This window comes from Ictalurus furcatus, chromosome 1 (assembly GCF_023375685.1).
Source record: "Ictalurus furcatus strain D&B chromosome 1, Billie_1.0, whole genome shotgun sequence".
NCBI classification, from domain to species: domain Eukaryota; kingdom Metazoa; phylum Chordata; class Actinopteri; order Siluriformes; family Ictaluridae; genus Ictalurus; species Ictalurus furcatus.
The window spans coordinates 37,485,156-37,504,996 of record NC_071255.1 but is presented as its reverse complement, the minus strand read 5'-3'; the positions used below and the strand labels follow the sequence as shown (position 1 = coordinate 37,504,996).

Below are 19,841 nucleotides of genomic sequence, written 5' to 3'. Positions count from 1 at the left end.
AAGTGAAAAACATTAGTTTCATTAGTACATTGAACATTAGTACATCAAATTCAGCCAATCGGCAAACTCATTTATTCATTTTTATTTCTTTATTACAGTAAATCTGAGCATTTATGCAAAAACAGTCATTTATCAGTTTATCTGTTCATTATGTTCTCAGTGACTTGTACCAAGAGCAATAATACACAGGTAAAAAGGATGTTACTAAGAGACCTTGGGTTTTTGTGAATAGACGCTGAGTACACAGTGTGTGCATGTGTATGTGTGTGTGTGTGTGTGTGTGTGTATCACTGTGTGTCCCTATGCTCCAAAGCTTACTTTGGGGTAGTGGTACTCTCGGCCGGTTGGGTATAGTGACCCAGTGAACATGGGCAACTCCATCTTGGGCACCAGAGTGTTGTTGATGGTGGCGTACGCCAGCCGGGCCCCGTCTGGAGACCACCAGTGTGCCACGTGGGACTGGAAAACCTCCTCTGTGTGAGGGAAAGAGAGATTTTCCTAGCTTCAGTGCTTCATTTCACTTGGATGCTGTGGTTTTGTAGCTAACAGCTGCTCCTGCAATCGTAAACACTGTCCTTTGCCCATGCCAGGACTCTTACTCACAATGCACCATGCAGGGCCGGCCCGTGGCATAGGCGACATAGGCGGTTGCCTGGGGTGCAAAATGACAGGAGGGCGCCGCACGGAGAGGTTTATTTTATTGGAAGTGCGCCCTCTCGTGACCACTGTACACCACTCAATAATTATTTATGCCAATTAACATCCTGTTAGTTCTTTAGATTTGGATATGTTTACAATAATAAAGTTGACATCAACAGAAAAAAAACTTAATAGTTGATAGCATATGTTGGACTAATTTAAACACTGCCTTCCTGCATCATGACGAGGCAATAATACGTCATCATCACCATAACGCGTTACTTATGCATGATGGTGCAGTTCTGATTAGTCTTGCCATTAGCATTCACCTTAAACAAGCCTTGGTTTGGAAAAAAAAATAGTGAAAAAAGAAAATGATCAGGTGCATAAGGCAGGAAGCTGCACAAAGAAGAGGAGCAGAAAAAAAGAGCAATATAGCAGTAAGAATCACGCTAACGACTCTTAATAGCAGACATTAATGCTTGTGTACTGTTCTGAAATAGCTGTTTATAACCTCTCTAGTGGCAACACTAACACTGTGGACCGTTTCTGCTTGCTTTCAACTGCAAGTTAAGTGCAGTGTATTTTCTTTCAAATAAACTCAAGCTTCTGTAATGTTTTTTTTTTTTTTAAATTCAGTTATATTGCTGCATGCTACTTGACCAAAAAACTTGTTTTCTTTTAAAAGAATCCTCGACTAGGACTGCAGTTTAAAGCATTCATGAATCGCAAGCTTAAGTAAGTCATTTTCCACTGTATGCTCAAAAATGGGGAAGACAGCCAAGAGGCTAATTTGAGCAGACTAACTAGCTAGCTTGCTAGCTAACATCAAGAAGTAAATACATTCAATTATGTAGCCTATATTCTGTGGGTCTGTTTTGGACACATTTCATATTGCTCATATTTCTCTTTGATTTATCGTCTAACTGACATCGTAATATTCATTCCATATTCGAAGAAATTCTACCATGAAGTCCTTACAAGGGGCCTCAACATCTCCACCCATCTCATCTCACTTGGCTACCGGTGACCAAAGTGACCCTGGCTCTCCATCCACTGCAGCTCAACTTCAATCTTTGTCTACCTCAACTCTGACTGCTGCTGAAGAGCACTCCAGCAGCTCACTTGCCTCCACTGAGCTACTAACTGCTGCTGAGAAGTCCCCAAACTCTGCCTCTTCCCCATGTGAATCTCTCTCTGTTGCTGGTGAGTCTGTATCCCACCACCGCCTCTGGATCCTGCAGACTGACTGGCCTGCCCTGTCTGATAAAGTGAGGGGGTGAATTAGTCACCCGAGGACCTTATCAGACCAAGAGAGATTTAATTTTCTCTAAAAGAGAAGATGGATGCAGTTGCCGTCATCGTTATTTTTTATTCTTTTTTAATCAATGGTGAGAAGATAAAAAGGAGCTGGCTTGTCTTTTCCAGGAAAAAAAAAAGTTTATTTTGCTTTTGCTGCAAACTCTTCTCACAGATGGACTTTCAGCTGATTTATGAAGGATTGAAGGATTGGAAGAATGCCTCGCAGGTTTTGAAATTTCATGAAAATAGCCCCAAACATCAGCAAAATATGAAGGCATGGAAAGAACTAGAGAGTCGCCTTGAAAAGTGCCAGACAATACACAGCCATGCACTTTATTGAGACAGAGGGGAAGAGGTGGCATGAAGTATTGAAAAGAACAGTGGCAATAATCCAGTCCCTTGCTGAGAGAAACATGTCTCTGAGAGGATCCATATATAGATATACTCGTCCACCCTAATAATGGCAACTTCCTGAAAGAAGTAGAGCTTATGGCCAAATTTGATCCTCTCTGAAAGCAACATATAGAGAGTGGAGCAGGGAACATGACAACATACCTAGGAAAAAACAGACAAAATGAACTGGTAGGTGTTATCAGGGGAAAGATCATGGATGCAATTGTAGGCGAGATCAAACTTTGCAGATACTGTTCCATTATACTGGATTACACGCCTGACATAAGCCACACAGAGAAGCTATCAGTTGTCATTAGGACTGTGTCAGTGGAGGACAAGCCACAAGTGAAGGAGCACTTCATGGGCTTACTTGAAGCTGAAGCCACAATTGGCGAAGAGCTATCGTACTCTCATCTTGAAGAGGCTAGAAGACCTGAACATAGCTTTTGAGGACTGCAGGGGGCAGTCATATAACAATGGGGCAAACATGAGGGGCAAAAGGAAAGGTGTTCAGGCTAGACTGCTGACAATAAACCCCAGAGCATTGTTTGTGCCATGTGCAGCACATACCTTGAACTTGGTTGTAGGTGATGCTGCGCGAAGCTCCAAAGAAGCTACTAGTTATTTAGTTATTTTCACCCTGTTCTCATCTTCCATCCAGAGACGGTCTGTCCTGAAAAGCCATGTCAAGATCACACTAAAGTTGTGGTCAGTGTCCAGGTGGGAGAACCCGGTAAACCGAGTAGAAGCCATTAGGTACCAGGCCCCACAAGTGAGAGAAGCCCTACTGGAGGTAAAAGAAATGTCAGCAGATCCTGCCTTACAAATTGAGGCTCAATCTTTAGCAGAGGAAATTGGATCGTTTGGTTTTTCTGTCTGCACACTTGTCTGGTATGACATCCTTAACAGAATTGAAAATGTCAGTAAGCTGATGCAGTCTGTTTCTATACAACTACATATGGCAGTGGACCTGCTTGGCAAAACAAAAACTTTCTTGACTGACTATCGAGGTAATGGCTTTGCTTCAGCTCAAGCTTTAGCAAGAGAGATGTGTGAAGAAATGAATGTGGATGCTGTTCTCCAAGAGAAGAGGCTGCGATCAACACGTAGACAGTTTTCATACAGTATGGATGTCCAGATGAGCCCATCAGTGATGCACTGAAGAGGATGGAGACTACATTTTTGAATGTAGTGGTGAATGTGGCCATTGTGTCACCGGAGGAGAGGTTCAAGACCTTGGGAGAGGTCCAGGAGAAGTTTGGTGTACTTGTCAGCTTTCATAAGATGAAAAATGAAGACCTGATGCAGCAGTGTGAAACACTAAGCAGCACTTTAAGTAATGGTGAACAATCAGATATAGATGGAAAACAACTCGCTGGCCTACCATCAACCAACACCACCACCATAGAGATTCTTGGATTTCTGCATGAAAAGCGACTGCAAGAAATCTACCAAACATATGGGTGGCACTGAGGGTATCAGTGACTATCCCAGTGACCGTACCAGCTGTGAGGAGGAGCTTTTCAAAGCTCAAGATGATTAAAACATACATGAGGTCTACCATGGCCCAAGAGCATCTAAGTGGACTTGTAGTGATCAGCATCAATCATGATGTGTCTCAAAACTTGTCTTGTGATGCAGTCATTGAGGACTTTGCTGCAAAGAGGTCCAGAGCTGTGCAGATTTGAAACGAACTGTTTCTCCCATTTTTTGCAAAAAAATGTTAATAACCTCACAAATTTGTCAGATTAACCAGATTTGTTAGTTATTGTTTATTTCACCATGTATTTACTTCATATTCATGTTAACGTTGATCACTATTCATGTTATATTATAATATATTGCAGTTCAGACAAAAGATAAGCATCTTTGTCCGAGGTGGCGGGCGCTATCCAAAATCTCGCCTAGGGCACCAACAGCATAAAGGTATCCAAATGACAGCATGTATTTCTAGAACTTCCGCTTATTTTATCTACTTCACCTTCAGATATTACAACGTCTGTGTCAAATTAATCCCACTTAACGGGTCTATCGGGTTTTAAGCTCTGACAGATGTAAGGGTATCTATGGTGACAGGAATTAAGTCTGAATTGATGCCGCAACCATGGAAATCAAGATCACCTCACAACAAATCTAACACAAGAGTGAACCCTGACCCTGTCCCCGTGCTTTAATAGAACAACTCATCCGTCACACGGTGTATCTCTGAAACCTCGTCTGTTTCAGCCGACAATATTACATCAATAATTCAAAGTCTTGGCATTTTTTTCCCCTTTTTTATCAGATGACGTGTTGCTGATAAGTAAACGCTGAGAATTTTTTAAAAAGTTATCGGTGCAGGACCACGGTGAAAACTAGCATGACACACACAGAGATATTTAATGTTAGAAAAGTAACTCTTTGTATTTTTATTTATTCGTTCGATGTTCTAACACCAGCAGGGGGCAGAAGTAAGTCTGAGAACTGCTGGTTAATTTAAATATAATGCAGATCATCTGATCTATATCATGATACAGGTGGATGCAGCAGATGGGAAACAGTGATATATTTCAAAGTCAGAAAAAAATTGAGGTTGTGGATTCTTTCATTCATACAGTTTTAAAAAAAAGAAAAGAAAAATAACCAAGTGTACATTTACAAAATAGTCACATATAATTAATAACAGTATTATTAACAAATTTTATAGCAAAATATCCTATTGGAAATATACAATCAATTACAGTGATATTGTGATGCATCCTGAGATCTTCTATATGGAGAAGACTCCATGTCAGATGAGATGTAATACACAGACGGAGGACAACCTGCCACACTGAAAAAAAAAAAAAACCCTTTATTTCAATTCTCTGTCGTTGCTTTAATCTCTTCAGCATGGGGAATGCATTTTTATGCATTAAAGGCTGATGTTGTGTCAGGAGTTTATGTACTGTAATTCCCTTTCGCTTTACATTTTACTTTCATGACTATGCTGCAGTCGTGCCAGTCACCGTCCAATCACAGCCCAGAGTTGTATTTAAATTTACGGTATTTGGCAGATAACCTTATCCAGAGCGACTTACATTTATCTCATTTATACAACTGATCAGTTGAGGGTTAAGGGCCTTGCTCAAGGGCCCAGCAGTGGTAGCTTGAACTCCTGACCTTCTGATCAGTAACCCAGAGCCTTTAACCCCTGAACCACCACTGCCCCATGACTAATAACGAAACCCAGACTTGAACCAAGGACCTTCAGATCTTCAGGCTAACGCGCTCCCAACTGAGCTATTTCGACTCATTTGGGGGTGTGGCTAAAATCATCGACGAAAGAAGGGCCTGCAAGGTATTTCTGTCCCCATAAAGAAACACTCATTATAATTTCTCATTGGCTTGTAGTTTATTATTATTATTATTATTATTATTATTATTATTATTATTATCAGGCTTTTCAGAATGATTACTAAAACAAAAATACAAGTGCTCGTATGACTAAAATACTTAAAGCTCTAGTTATCAAATGTCTTTTTTTACTTGTTTTATTCATTACAGAGTGTCACGACGCCTGCACCTGCACGACGCACTGGAGAACGTGAAACTTCACTTCTTACACAAAGTCAGTATTTTACTTCCTTTAAAAAGCTTTGCAGTGTAGCATGTTGTGTAGCAAGATCATATGTACATTGCATTTCTGTCTTATGGAATCTTCTCCAAACATTTAGTCACTTCCTGTACAGTATATGACAGGAATCTGGCTTTTCCCATAGCATTGTGGGACTGTTTTTCCAAGTGATGGTATGAGATACAGTAGAATAATGAACAATAATGAACAAGTTCACCTAGTCCCGGATTTATTTATTTTTTGTTAGGTACGATATGCTGTCTGATAATGCCAGCTGAATTATAATATGTTTTCTTACCCGGAAAATGGCATTTTGCAGTAAGAATAGTTTTCTAACCTATACACTGAACATTATAGCAACTTGCTTACCCTCATACAGCCAATCAGTGAGGCCGTTGAATATCACGCCCTCCTTGCCGGTGGAAACCAGGCGGATGATTCGGCTCTCGACGGTGGCCCGGTAGTAGATATTATTCTCAAATATGAAAATCTAAAAAGAACAGCAACAAGAAGAGAAAATATGTTTTCTTTAGGTTGGAAATGAGGAAGGTACAATAACGGAGGATGGAAATAATAATGCTGATCGAAATATTGAAGTAGAACTGTGAGATAAAAAGCTTGTTGAAAACGTTGGATCCAAGTCTCGGTACATTTCCATCCCAAAAGTTTCTGAAACGTTACAAATTTTTATGCCGCTAAGGAAATAAAAAACAATGTTCTGATGAACCATCTTTTAACCATACATCAAAATTCCCACTATAATTTTCTTATCTCTGTAATGGATCTGAAAGTCTCGGATGTGTCTCCAGGCATGTGCGATACCAAGTTAATCGTAGCAGCCTTTAAGGTTCGTTCTCATGTTTGACAAGGATGTAAATGTGAAAAGAAACGTGTTTTTAATCTACCTGAGGGAAAATAACAGCTGAAATTGCCTCCAATCAGCAAAATTCCATTCAGAGTTTCCAGCAACAAAATGACAAACTCTTAATAAACTCATCTCATAAGGATCATCTTCATCAGGTACATGAACACAGAGCAGAGAGAACCATCAAGTGTACCGTTTATCAGAATATACATCTTCCCTGCTTGTCTTTAGAGTCGGGAAGCAGATAACAGAGCTGTGCAGAAATAATGCACTGAGATAAAAGTAGACTCAGGAGACGGACGACCATTTGTATGATGTAAATGTTTATCCGATAAGCGAGTCTCTTGCAGGAACGCTATTGCACAGCACGGCATTTCTGTTTAGCTTTCAGTTCACTCCATGTGTTTTTATTTACAATACACCAGTGTTTTTGGGTCATTACTATCGATTTTATCGATTAGTTGTTGCAGCTCTAATTAGGACATGAGATGGGGTCATGTGACGTGTTGGGGCTGATGGGTGGTGTAGTCCAACCCGAATTTCGGCATGTCCCTGACAATTACAGATATGCCTTTGTTTTTACTGTGTCTGCCTGTACTTTAACTCCTGCTAAGTTAGATGATTGTGATTCCTGAATTTTGCATAAAAATAAACAGAATCTTCTGTATGCATTTGCAGCCTGCATCCTGTCCAACAAAAGTTTTAAACAATAACTGTCTAACAAATAAATAATTAACCATTACATTCACATTTATTTATTTAGGCTTTTATCCAAAGCGACTTACAAATGAGGAAATACAAGCAAAGTGACTTATCAAGCGGAGAACAATACAAGTGCTACTGTACCATGGAAGATTTATAATTGAGTTCTAGAGAAGCAAAGTGTGCAGATTCGAGGTGTAAAAGCCAGAGTACTGTAGTGTTTTTTGTTTTTGTTTGTTTTTTAAATAATGTGGGGTTGGCTTTTTGTGGTTAGTTACATGCTCATGGAAGAGATGGGTCTTTAGCTGTTTTTTGAAGATAGAGACAGGTTCTGTGGTCCGGATTGAGGTTGGACGTTCATTCCACCACTGAGGGACAGTTAGTGTGAATGTTCTTGAAAGGGACCTTGAGCCACACTGAGTAGGCACTATTAATCGTCGGTCGTTAATCGATCGCAGATTGCGTGAGGGAAGGTAAACCTCCAGGAGAGAGTTGAGGTAGGAGGGTGCTGTTCTAGACAAGGTCTTGTAGGTGAGCGTCAAGGCCTTGAATTTGATTCGGGTGGCTACAGGAAGCCAGTGGAGGGAGATGAAGAGGGGTGTGACATGGGTTCTCTTGGGCTGGTTGAAGACGAGGCGTGTTGCTGCATTCTGAATCATCTGAAGGGGTTTGATGGAGCTGGCCGGGAAGCTCAAGAGTAGTGCGTTGCAGTAGTACAGTTTTGACATGACGAGAGCCTGGACTAGTTGCTACAGCACTGCGCAGTTGTTGAGATGTGGTCTGTGAAGGTCAAGCTGTCATCAAAAGTCACCCGAAGGTTCCTGGCCGTCCTGGTTGGCTTGAGTGTGGTTGAGACGAGCTGTATAGTGAGGTTGTGGTTGACTGAGGGACAGGCTGGGATGACGAGAAGCTCAGATTTTGCCAGGTTGAGCTTAAGGTAGTGTTCCCTCATCCAGACCAAGATTCATGCAGAATACCATATCATTCTGTTTCCTTGTTTTGTTTTGTTTTTTTTATCTAGATGAATGTTCAATAAAATAATGAGAATAAATGGGGGTAAATCCATTTCTGAGTAGTTTAAATCAATGTATTTGAGTAATCTTGCTGAAAAAATATGTCCGTAATAGCCCTTTATAGTCATGTAATCCAAGTAATTTATTTGGTAGTTGACATAAAATAATCCAGTAGAATAAAGCTTTAAAAACAAACAAACAAACAAACAAACAGAAAACAAAAACAAAACAACTGGACTGTTTCATAGACTTGAAAATGAAACTGACTCATATTTTTGGGTGTAATATTATTACCTCACTTTTTTAAGGCTATAGCACATCTTAGTTTTTACAGTGTGCTTTTCTGTCAGTGGAGTAATGGTGTTAATGAGCATCAATGATCCACAAAGGGTACAGAACCCATGTTTATCTTACACCTAAAATCCAGACTTGAACTTCTCACCACATGGACACTGGTGTCTGGTTTCAGTTTAGATAGTTCTACAACTCTGGGCTATATTAAGGCACTCCATATCTCTATTGAGAAGAAAGGAAAGTCCACCTCTCTGTAAGCCAGCTGAGTTGGTGTAGCTTTATCTGGAGCTCCTCCTCTCCAGATAGCCTTGTAGACATGTCCAGATGTTTCATGTTTTATGTGATGCCAATGAGAATCTCTTCTCTGCTTCATTGAGGTACACTACCAGCACTGACGGGTAAGGGGTCTTTAATTATAATTTAATTGTACAACTTTTCCCAATTTTCTCCCAATTTGATCGCCTGCCAATTCCCACCCACCAGCCAGCTCTCCCCTCTCATACGACAGCGACCATCTGCAGGGTGAAGGCTAACACACGCTTCCTCTGGGACACGTGAAGCCAGCCAACTGCATCTTTCCGACCTGCTGCTCATGTTATATCACAACACAGCTGAACACTCGGAGGAAAGCGCTAACTGCGATCTCCCGATGATAGCGCCAACGTACCCCTCATGAGCCGCGACTCTATAGCTTCTTAATTATCGTTTAATGTCCTCAAACTCCTTACAGTTACGCGGAATACTGGACGAATAATCATTATCCAGATAGACCCAATTCCTCTCAAATTCCATCTGTCACTTCTTCCGAGCTGTGAGCAGAACTCTCTGTTTCGCCTCTTTTAGCGTGAAATCTTGACTACCTCAGGGCAGCTTTTGGGTTTTCTAGCATTCTATAAGCTCTCTCAGTGCCAAGCGGTGTGTCCTCTGGAACATGTAGGAGGTTCCACAGTAATGTTACAGCCTTTCACATCACCTGTTGTAATATTTGATCATTTTGAACTGTTGTTCAGATCACAGCATTCTGCTAGGTCCTCCTCAGAAGGTAAGCTAACAGTGTGTATTAAGCTGCCTTGACTCTTGCTCAGATGTGAACAGTCCTGACTGTTTCTTTACACAGCTGAGTGTTTGACTCTTTTCCTCATGCTTTTATCTCAGCTAACACCGCAAGCTTTTCTTTTCTTTTCATTGCATTGTAACCCATATTTTCTCTTGAAATCTTGGACTCCTGGCCTGTAGAATTGTCAGGAATTGAATTCTAACTCATAACAATAGAGCGAATGCTTCTCAGGTGCACCAAACAGGAACTTAACCTCTGCCATTTCTGAGCTAGCATCAGCTAAGTGTACTTCAGTGTACAGGAAGTGTTTTCTCTCACAAATTTTGCACAGAATGTTTCAGATGACGATGTGCATGAACTCTGGAAGAGCTTGAACACCATGCTGCCGTTTTCTTCATGACTCCAAAGTCTCTATGTAGATGTCTGATAGAGACCAAAGGTGTTTAATAGTTGCTAAGGATCATTTGAGTGTGAAATTGGTGTGTGATGGAGAACTTAGAGGAGCGTAGTCGGTTCTCACCAGCTGCTGGCCACGTGGTCCCCATCCTGCATACTGTAGAGGAGCATTTCGCACTTCTGGAGGATTCAGAATCCACGTTTCCCTGTGAAGGACACAAACACGTGGTTTTATTTGAATCGTATTCCATCCTCTGACAGGGATTTCAGTAACGAATAAACCTCAGTGTGTGCTGCTGTTATCATAAAATGGATGGCGTGATGAAGCGGAACTACTTCAATGACTTTTTATCTGTTTATAGTTATATTTAATGTTACTGAAAGTCTGAGACAAATTAGTTCCTGTTCTCACTTATAAATTGTCATTCCCTCACCAGCCTCTCTTTAGTCTCTCTCTTGAAGTTAATAAGACACAAGATGTCGGAAAAGTTAAAGTTACAAAGCGCTGACACTGGAGACTCCTTCCGTAAACGTTACATAAACATCTCGTTACAGAAAACGTCTCCGTATCAGCGATTACACACGTTTTTAAATCCGTTTCTGTGGAGCGTCTGCTGTACGAGTCCCTGCGAATGAGCCGTTACTATAGAAACTGCTGTCAGCAATAACTGTGGCTGTGGTATGATGTGTTAATGCATGTCTGTAAAGTAATATCTTTCAGTTTGTCTAAATGTGGGAATAAAATGTGCTGTGTTGATTTGATACTTATCTTTTATGAGCTCGCATCATGCACATCTGGCTAATGAGGGACCGTTTAAGTGTTTATTAGTTTAAGAGTTCATTAGTGTTTTGCCTGCTATTGCTGTGTGTGTGTGTGTGTGTGTGTGTGTGTTTATACTTACGGGGACTCCAAACTACAAATGATGTAGTACGCAGTGAAAGAGTGCTGATAAATCTGCAGGAGAGAGAGAGAGTGCGAGAGAGACAGAGACAGAGATAATACTTAGTCAGCTGTCCTGCCAGCTCAGTTGTAATTTGCTGGGTGAGTGTGAGTTGGCTGATCGATTGGTTGATGGATGGGGGTGTGGTCAGTGGGTGAATTAGTGGGTGGTTGGATTGTGAGGTCGGTTGATTGATGAGTGGGTTGATCGGTCGGCGAGTTGGTTGATCTGTCAGTCGATCAGTGTGTGAGTGGGGTGGTAGATCATTCGTTCTGTTGATTAGTGAGTGGATCGGATGATGGCTCGGTCAGTGGGTAGATGGGTGGGTGGGGGGGTTGATCAGTCAGTTAGGTGATCAGTATCAGTAGATCGATCAGTAAGTGGGTGAACAGGTTGATGGGTCGGTGCGTTTTGAATGGGTTGATCAGTGAGTGGATGGGTTAGATTGGTGGGGGGTGGGGATGGTAGATCATTTGATGGGTGGGTTGGTGGTTTGGTTGGGCTTGCAGGTTGATTGGTCAGTGGGAGGGACGTCAATCTGTGGGTGGGTGGACGAATGTGCCAAATGTTTAGTGGCTGAGCAGGATGATCGTCTGTGGATAGCTTTGCTCTGCTTCTTCTCCTCTAAAAACCTTTAGCAGAATCTGTAACACAGTTCCAGGTTCTCACACCAGTCTCTATCATCAGCTGTGACAGAGACACTACAATGCATGCTGGGAACTGAACAGATCACTAACCCATGTTATATCAAGGAAATGTAAACTACTGCGGATTAGCATGCTAAACATGCATTTGTTTCTCTATCACTTGCACACACACACACACACACACACACACACACACACACACACACACAGGTGCAAGTGAGAAGAGAAGAGAAGAGAGCAGAGGGTCACTGGGACAGAAAGGTAAACAGCAAGAGAGAGAAAGAAAGAAAAATCCTCTGTGAAGGACAAGCGGGTGTGTGACAGAGTTGCAGAGAGAGTCGTGTGTGTGTGTGTGTGTGTGTGTGTGTGTGTGTGTGTGTGTGTGTAATGACAGTTAGGGGACAGAGCTGTCATCCATCAAGCGATGTTGCGACGGACATGGAATAAGAAACTAGTTCACACATTTTCCCCTCTCACCCCCTCTGTCCCTGCACAGTGTTTGTGTGTGTGTGTGTGTGTGTGTGTGTGTGTGTGTGTGTGCGTGTGTGTGCGTATCTTACCGGCTGCACATTGTAAGCAAGCAGCACATGCTTCATGTCTGGAGAAAGTGCGTAGTCACTGGCCTTATACATTTCCTGTGAAGTAGAAATAAAGGAGAGATGACAGATGTGTCCCAGCATTTCTCATTCTCATTTCTGCGCTGCAGACTGCATGTGGGTCGTTCAGGGGTGTGTTCATAGCTGCAGAATTATGAGTGTGGAAAACATACTGTTCAATTTAACCGAACGCAGAATGTACGATAATGTAAAATAATAACATGTACAATGTGCAGTGATTAATGTGATCATTACACAAAGGACTGTCCTGCAGCTGTACTGTATATTGGCGGTACACTAGACTCCTAGTACAGTTACAGTATTTCAATGCTTTCCATTTTCTCATTCGTACATCAGCATATTCTTTTTCTTGATTTGATCTTACATCATATTACATATAAACAGCAAAGGGGGAAAAACCACATTATTGTCCTTATTCAGTCTGTATTTTCTAGCCCTAAATTGTTTCAGGTTTAAAGTTGGTGGTCGAGACGTCCCTGTCTCAGACGCTTCTACTAAAAAAAAAAACAAATCGGCCAAAATCGGAGGTATGAACCACACACATCTGATTTTATTCATCTGAAAGTGGAGCTTAGAAAATTGACCCAAGCAGCCACGTAACCCGACTCTGACAGGAACTTTCCTCATATTAATATCGACATAAATCACCAACTTTAGTGTGCGTTCATTACTGTTTAAAAAGAGAGATTTAGGAGATGTAGAACAAGAGGCTTACAAACTTCCTGTTGGGCACCAACACTGTACTTTCATTCGTCTCCATGTTGAACTTGACCACATCACCTTCACGAGTGCGATACAGGAGCTCCTTACCTACAGAGGGAAAGACGCGGACACGACCGTGAAACATTACGAACTGGAACTACACAGGAAGTAAACTGAGAGATATAACCTTAAACTACTGTTCATACACAAAGATTTTACTGAAGCTTTTCTTTTCTTTTCTTTTCTTTCAGACTAGGATATATTTGCGCCCCCTACTGGTCTTCAGCCAGTTATATAATTTGACACTTCTACTTTAAGAAAACATAAAGATATTTCACCAAGACCATGTGGAAATGTTTTTATATAGTCTACTTTCCAATTTTGCCTTGTAATCTGCAAAGATCATCATGTGTAACTCAGTTTAACAAACACAGACGCAAAACAGTCTCCTGAAAAACATCTCGCTAACTGTGATTTTCTTGGACACACTGTCTAATAATAATAATAATAATAATAATAATAATAATAATAATAATAAGTCTGATCAGTTCAGTTTGTAATCGGATAGCGATTGTCTTTTGACAGTCCGCGGTCCTCCTGCGCAGCCACGTCATCATCAAAACTTTGCAGGGCACTTACACTATGACCAAATTAAGTGAACAAATCAGTAATGATCTCTGCATCGATGTTAGCGTGAACAGAGATCAGTGGAGTGAAGAGACGATGACGAGGCTCACGTTTAATTGGCAGGAGGAGACAGGCTGTGGACAATCAAAATAAGGACTCATTTCCCACTGTAAAATTATAGTTCTTTAACACTTTTACATTTATTTTGTTTTTAATCAGCGCCTTGTCTTTCAGTAGAACTGGAATGAAATCTTTTGGCTTGAGAAAGTCAGACCTATATAATATATAGAAAAAACTGAGGGTTAAGGAGGATGAAATCGCAGTTAAGAGCTTTATTGCAGCGCATAACATTCATAACATAGAATCAGAACCAGAATCGACAACCCAATGGACCGGCTTGGTAACAGACGGAGACTATAGCAACTGAGCGTATTACTTCTTGAAGAATTAGTGAATGATTAGCCTCTTTAATGTGTGGTCTGATTGTGAGTGTAATTGGGAACAGGTGTGTCTGATTAGTCCTCAGGAGAAGGTGACGTGTCTGTGTGTAGATTGGGAGTTTGGGAGTTGTCGGCCATGTTTGTAGTTTGCGGTGCATTCTGGGAAACGGAGTCGCTAGTTTGCCGTGCCATGACAAAGGGTTTTGCTTGGCATCCTAGACTGTTTTGCAGAGCCTGAGCCTGAACACTCGTATCAAATACATGACTGCTACCCAGTTTCTCAAAACCACTGCTGATTGTGCTGGGTATATTCCAAAATGGCAGCTACGTGTTGTAGCTGGAAGGACCTTGCAAGCTTGACTTGGCGGCTAATGCGCTAGGGCTGGCTTCGATTTGTCAGGACTTGAGAAGAGTTTATATACATGTAAACGGGTAACAACAGAACAAGTGAAACAAACCAGACATAAGTGAGAATAATGATAAAAGGGTGTGGGCCAAAAGGGGTGGGGTTTCTCACTTCCTGTGTTTCTCGATATAATCACAGCTGTGCTCAGGTAAACTGACTCAAAGCAAATGGGCAGAGCTCAGTACAGTCCTCAGTAGTGTTGTACATAAAAAGAGAATGAAGGAATAAGAGGAGGCTATTCCCAGGTTTAGAGGACAACACCACAGTCACCAGCTGCTAGTGTTCCAGCAGGCATGTGCACAGGACAGAACGAGAAGGGGTGTATGAACCTTGCAGGTGTTTATTCTGAATACTGTGTCATGTCACTATCAAACCGACTCAGAATGCATATATACAAGCGTGAGGTGATATTCAGGTGGTACACGCTTCCCCTGGAGGTTAGGAAGTGAAATACAATGACTCTCTACAACAATAAAAATAACAGGAAATGTTTTTGTTGCTTCCAACAAATACAGTATCAAGCAAATCAGAGGTTTATATTAATGCGCTCATCCTAATATGTTATCGTTTCTATAGTAACAGCTCGTTCGCAGGTACCTGCATGGTGGACGCCCCGCGTAAACGGATTTTAAAAAGTGTGTAAACGTTTTCTGCAAGGAGACGTTTATGTAACATTTATAGAAGGAGTTGGGAGGCATGGTGGTTTAGTGGTTAGCATGTTTGCCTCACACCTCCAGGGTTGAGGGTTCGAGTCCTGCCGTGGCTCTGTGTGTGCAGAGTTTGAATGTTCTCCCTGTGGTTCGGGGGTTTCCTCTGGGTGGTTTCCTCCCCCAGTCCAAAGACATGCACTGTAGGCATGTGTATGTGATTGTACCATGCCTTGTGCCCAATCCCCCCTGGGATATGCTCCAGGTTCAACCTGACGCTGTAAGCATAAGCAGTACAGAAAATGGATAGATGGAAGGAGTGTCCAGTGTCAGTGCTTTGTAACAGGTAAAGCTGTAACTTTAATCTTCAGGACAGAGGAGTTTCGCTCTGTGGATTCTCAATAACATGACAAGCTGCAAATTTTCTGTATTAACATCAAGAGAGAAAAAAGACAGACTGGTTGTAACGAACCACATTCAGGAGTTGTGTCAGGACCCACGTGCAAAGGTTTTATTGAAAACAGACCAAACCGCATAAGGTCATACACAGTAATCATCCAAAATGTCAAAACCAGGCAGGGATCATTCAAAAGTCAAAGTCCGGTAGTCAAAACTGAATATCAAAATGTCAAAACCATAGTTAAGGCAGAATAACACTGCTCAGGACTTTGCTGAGACATAATGCTAACTATCCTTGAACAGAAAGTGCTAATTAAACAGGAACAGGAAGTGGGTCGCTGCTATAATTTAAGTGAGAACAGGAACTAACTTGTTTCGTGGATGTTCCACAACATTAATTATGATAAAATATGAAAAAGTTTGATGAGTCGCTGTTTAATTATAGATATTTGTAATAATTGACAAATTGTTGTGGTTTAAGAGGGATAAAACATTTGGGGACATGTTGTTATAGGAATGTAATCAACATCGGGGTGATCACAGTAACTCCTGTGGTTTATTACTTATTTAAAGATCATTGTTAAACATCTTAACCAGTCCATTTTTTCCTGAAATGAACTGATTTTTCACTTCCTCATGAACATGGTCCCCTGTAGCTTCACTTCTCTTCTTCTTCCTGTGTTCCTTCTCTCAGCATCGATTTATTACTCCAGGCACACAGATGTGTTCTGCTCACCGAGCTCTTCTCCGTCCTCATCGCTCAGCCACGTTAGTGCCTCAGGCCTTGTCCTGAACCTAATCTCCCCTGCTCTATTGATGTACACTATCTCCAGCAGAGTGCACTTGCTGTCACCTGCTATCTTTGTAATTCGTTTCCGTGTGCGGGACTGCAGACTTTGATCTGCTCCCAACTTCCGCAGCACTGTTTGTTCTGTTATCTACAGCGTTTTCCAAACTCCAGCGCTGGCTCTGCTGAGGTTAACACACTCTTCACAGCACTTCCTGCTACTGCTTCCTTTCCCCACTGTCTGGATTTCAGACTTTCTAGCAGGCTTGCTATCTGTGGACAGTGAATAAAGCATCTCCTCCACGTCCTTCTTCTCCCACACAGGTACACATTGAACAGGGTTAAAGGGTTAAAACATCACACATCTATTTGGTTAATGACTATAGAGGGTGAGATATGCAGGAATTTTAAAATGTGGCACTGGAATAAAGAAAGCAGATGGTTGAGGCCACACTGAGTGCTAACCGTTTAAATCCTGGTGTGACATAGCTGTTTGGTTTACACCCCACGCTGAAGGATCTGATCATTCTGTTCCACTAATGAGATGATTATAGAGCCATTTAATCACAATTACCAAGCAGCAGTGGACTGCAGAATGAGAACGAGTGTCCGTTACGAAAATACGGAGCAGAGGACAAAGGACATACGTGACAAATTCTTAAAGAGAGTAGACAGATGCATTTTTAATTTTAATTAACACATAATTAAGAATGATGTGAAAATTAAGTAGACCGGATATTCCACACATTTATTCAGAGATGTTTCCCTACATGAAGTCAGAGGTTTATTCATGAGATGAATAAAACTACAACACTGGATCATAAGCAACCAAACAGGAATATTTAGCCAACAATAGTGAACGCTTAAATGTTAAGAAAAGTCAGCCGACAGACGTAATGGTAATCGTTGATTCTTCTGAAACTGAATCGCATCGTAAGGTCCTTAGAGATTTCCACCTCTAGGTCTTTTGTAGGTCATTTACATTTCTGGCATTTGGCAGATGCCTTTATCCAGAGCACCTCACGTTTATGTCATCTTTTATACAACTGAGCAGTTGAGGGTTAAGGGCCTTGCTCAAGGGCCCAGCAGTGGCAGCTTGGCGGTGCTGGGATTTGGAGCTCATGACCTTCTGATCAGTAGTCAAAGGTCTTAACCACTGAGCTACCACTGAGCTGAGCTGCTAAATGAACCATGTATTACGTATATTAGTCACACTCTTTATTGGCATATACATACACACAAACGGTTCTTACTCACCGAAAGATAACACAACATGCATCCACTATGCAATGTAGAACGTGTCATGTGCAAGGATTGCGTCCAATAGTGCAGAACAGTAACAACAGATCTTGTGTTTTAAATATTTTAAGTGTTCGTAATGAGTTTATTGAGCCACCAGCTGGCTTGGGCGTAGACACTATCCTTAGAAATGATGATTATCATGTACTAGACATTAGCTTCTAACATTCTAATGCAGCATAGAGTTGATATATACAGCACATATATAATCAACAAGTACAGAGAAGATATACGTAAGAAAATGGGACCGAGTACTGAACCCAGGTAGACACACTGTAGTTGATGTAGATGTTTTGTGCAATGACTAATAATATTCTAGCGCTGTATGAAAAATACCACGCCTGTAAATGACTTCTCTATAGTCAAGAGAACCACGCTATATCTTTATAAATATCACAGAAAACACATATACCATAATATACGGCTGGCATGCCTGACAGTTCACACACAATAACCATAAATTCAATTCCAGCTCTATTATTGCGTAATTGTTAATAGGCTGGTTATGCCGGCCGCAAGTCAAGCACTCGGTGAATCTTTCAGCTAAACGATTCTGACAGGCCAATGCAGATGAATCAATAATAGGCTGTGGATATCCCTGGCTCTAATCTGTCAGGTCAGGGTCCAAAGCACAAAACACACCACATCAAGGAATTCACTGTGGACTTCAGCGCAAAGCTCACCCACACAGCATGCTAACCACATGATCACCATGCCACTCTGAGCGGCTTTCAGGCCCTCGACGCGGTACACAGGTAAATAAAGAGGGTGGCTAAACAGATAAAACAACAGCTCTTCAGTGCAGAAGTGATGTTCGCATCATTAAAATCTGAACAGTGTGGGCACTAACCAGTGATGGTCCATGCTCTCCTGACACACTGTTTACCTTTTCAGCAAAGCGACATTTGAGAAGAAAATGAATGAGACAAGGCAAGACAATTTCCAGATAGATTTCTGCACCAGGCTCAGTTGGTGATGAACTGCACTCTAACATGTTCAAACAAATGTGACTGAGTCATGAGCTAATGGTGCCATATGACAGCCATGAAAGATGCTCAAGGCTTCACGCTTTTCAGGTTAATTCAGTGGAACCCCTGAGGATACATCGTGGTTATTTTTTAATAACCGTGAATTTAAAATGTTGTTAAATATTGTTTCTAATAACCATGATTGAACATATCGAGTCCACAAGTTAATAGGCTAATTTAAGGATAGGATCTATATCGAAATACTTCATTCATGGAAACATTTTAAAGTGAGCAAACACAAAGACATGCTGGAGTCCTCTAGAGCAAATTCTCAAAGTAAATATACTATTTTGCTTGTTTTTGCTAAATAAAAATGACTCTGGAGACCACATGTTAAGTATGGAGAGGTATTAGTGTCTCACCCGGGTCAGGGCACCGAGTTTTTAGAAACATGTTTTCTTGATGTGTCTGGTAGTAAAGTTGTGTGAGGATGTCTGAAGTAATTCTGATCGATACACAGGGGAAAGATTATTTCTGTATAAAACACAGAGATAGGCACGTCTTCATGATGTACACATGCTCATCACGCTAAAAATTCATTGCATAATAAACACACCTCATTTTAATACACACCGATTGTTTTGTCCTTTATTATAAGTGCTTGTTGTAGGGGGTGTGGCTGTGCATTAGTAGATCACATGACCATAACGTGTGTAGTCTGTACATGTGCAAGGAACTGAATTACTTACCTAAAAACCCCTGGAAACTTCACTTCTCTGACATTCTTTTAAACATCGTCTAGATTTTCTTGTCCTGGATTTTATCGGTTAACTTCGCTTCATTTTGGTATTAGTAAGAGATAATAGCACTTCTAGTGTCACAAATCCAGGGAGTCGGATGTCTTTAATGGTTAAACAACTAATAAACAAAGACAGGAAAAGAGCGATGTCTCCAGTCGAGCGAACGCGTAGCAACGTCCTCAGCGGGGCAGGGTGGAGGGTGATGCCCTTATCGGGGCAGGGTGGGGGGTGATGTCCTCACCGGGGCAGGGTGGGGGGTGATGTCGTCAGCTGGGCAGGTTGGGGGGTGCTGTCTTCAGCGGGGC

The 19,841-nt window shown here is 41.5% G+C and overlaps 1 protein-coding gene across 1 annotated transcript in view; it reads right to left on the bottom strand.

Annotated features, from left to right (window-relative positions):
- The window catches only part of LOC128615185 (dipeptidyl aminopeptidase-like protein 6), a 95,260-nt gene that overhangs the window by 24,349 nt on the left and 51,070 nt on the right, over positions 1–19,841 (bottom strand). Inside the window, exons 4-9 of the mRNA XM_053637062.1 lie at positions 13,177–13,271; positions 12,405–12,479; positions 11,159–11,211; positions 10,381–10,462; positions 6,299–6,419; positions 319–473 (exon numbers count right to left, since the gene is read on the bottom strand). Coding sequence (XP_053493037.1) covers positions 319–473; positions 6,299–6,419; positions 10,381–10,462; positions 11,159–11,211; positions 12,405–12,479; positions 13,177–13,271 — 581 coding nt within the window. The remainder of the gene's footprint in view (positions 1–318; positions 474–6,298; positions 6,420–10,380; positions 10,463–11,158; positions 11,212–12,404; positions 12,480–13,176; positions 13,272–19,841) is intronic.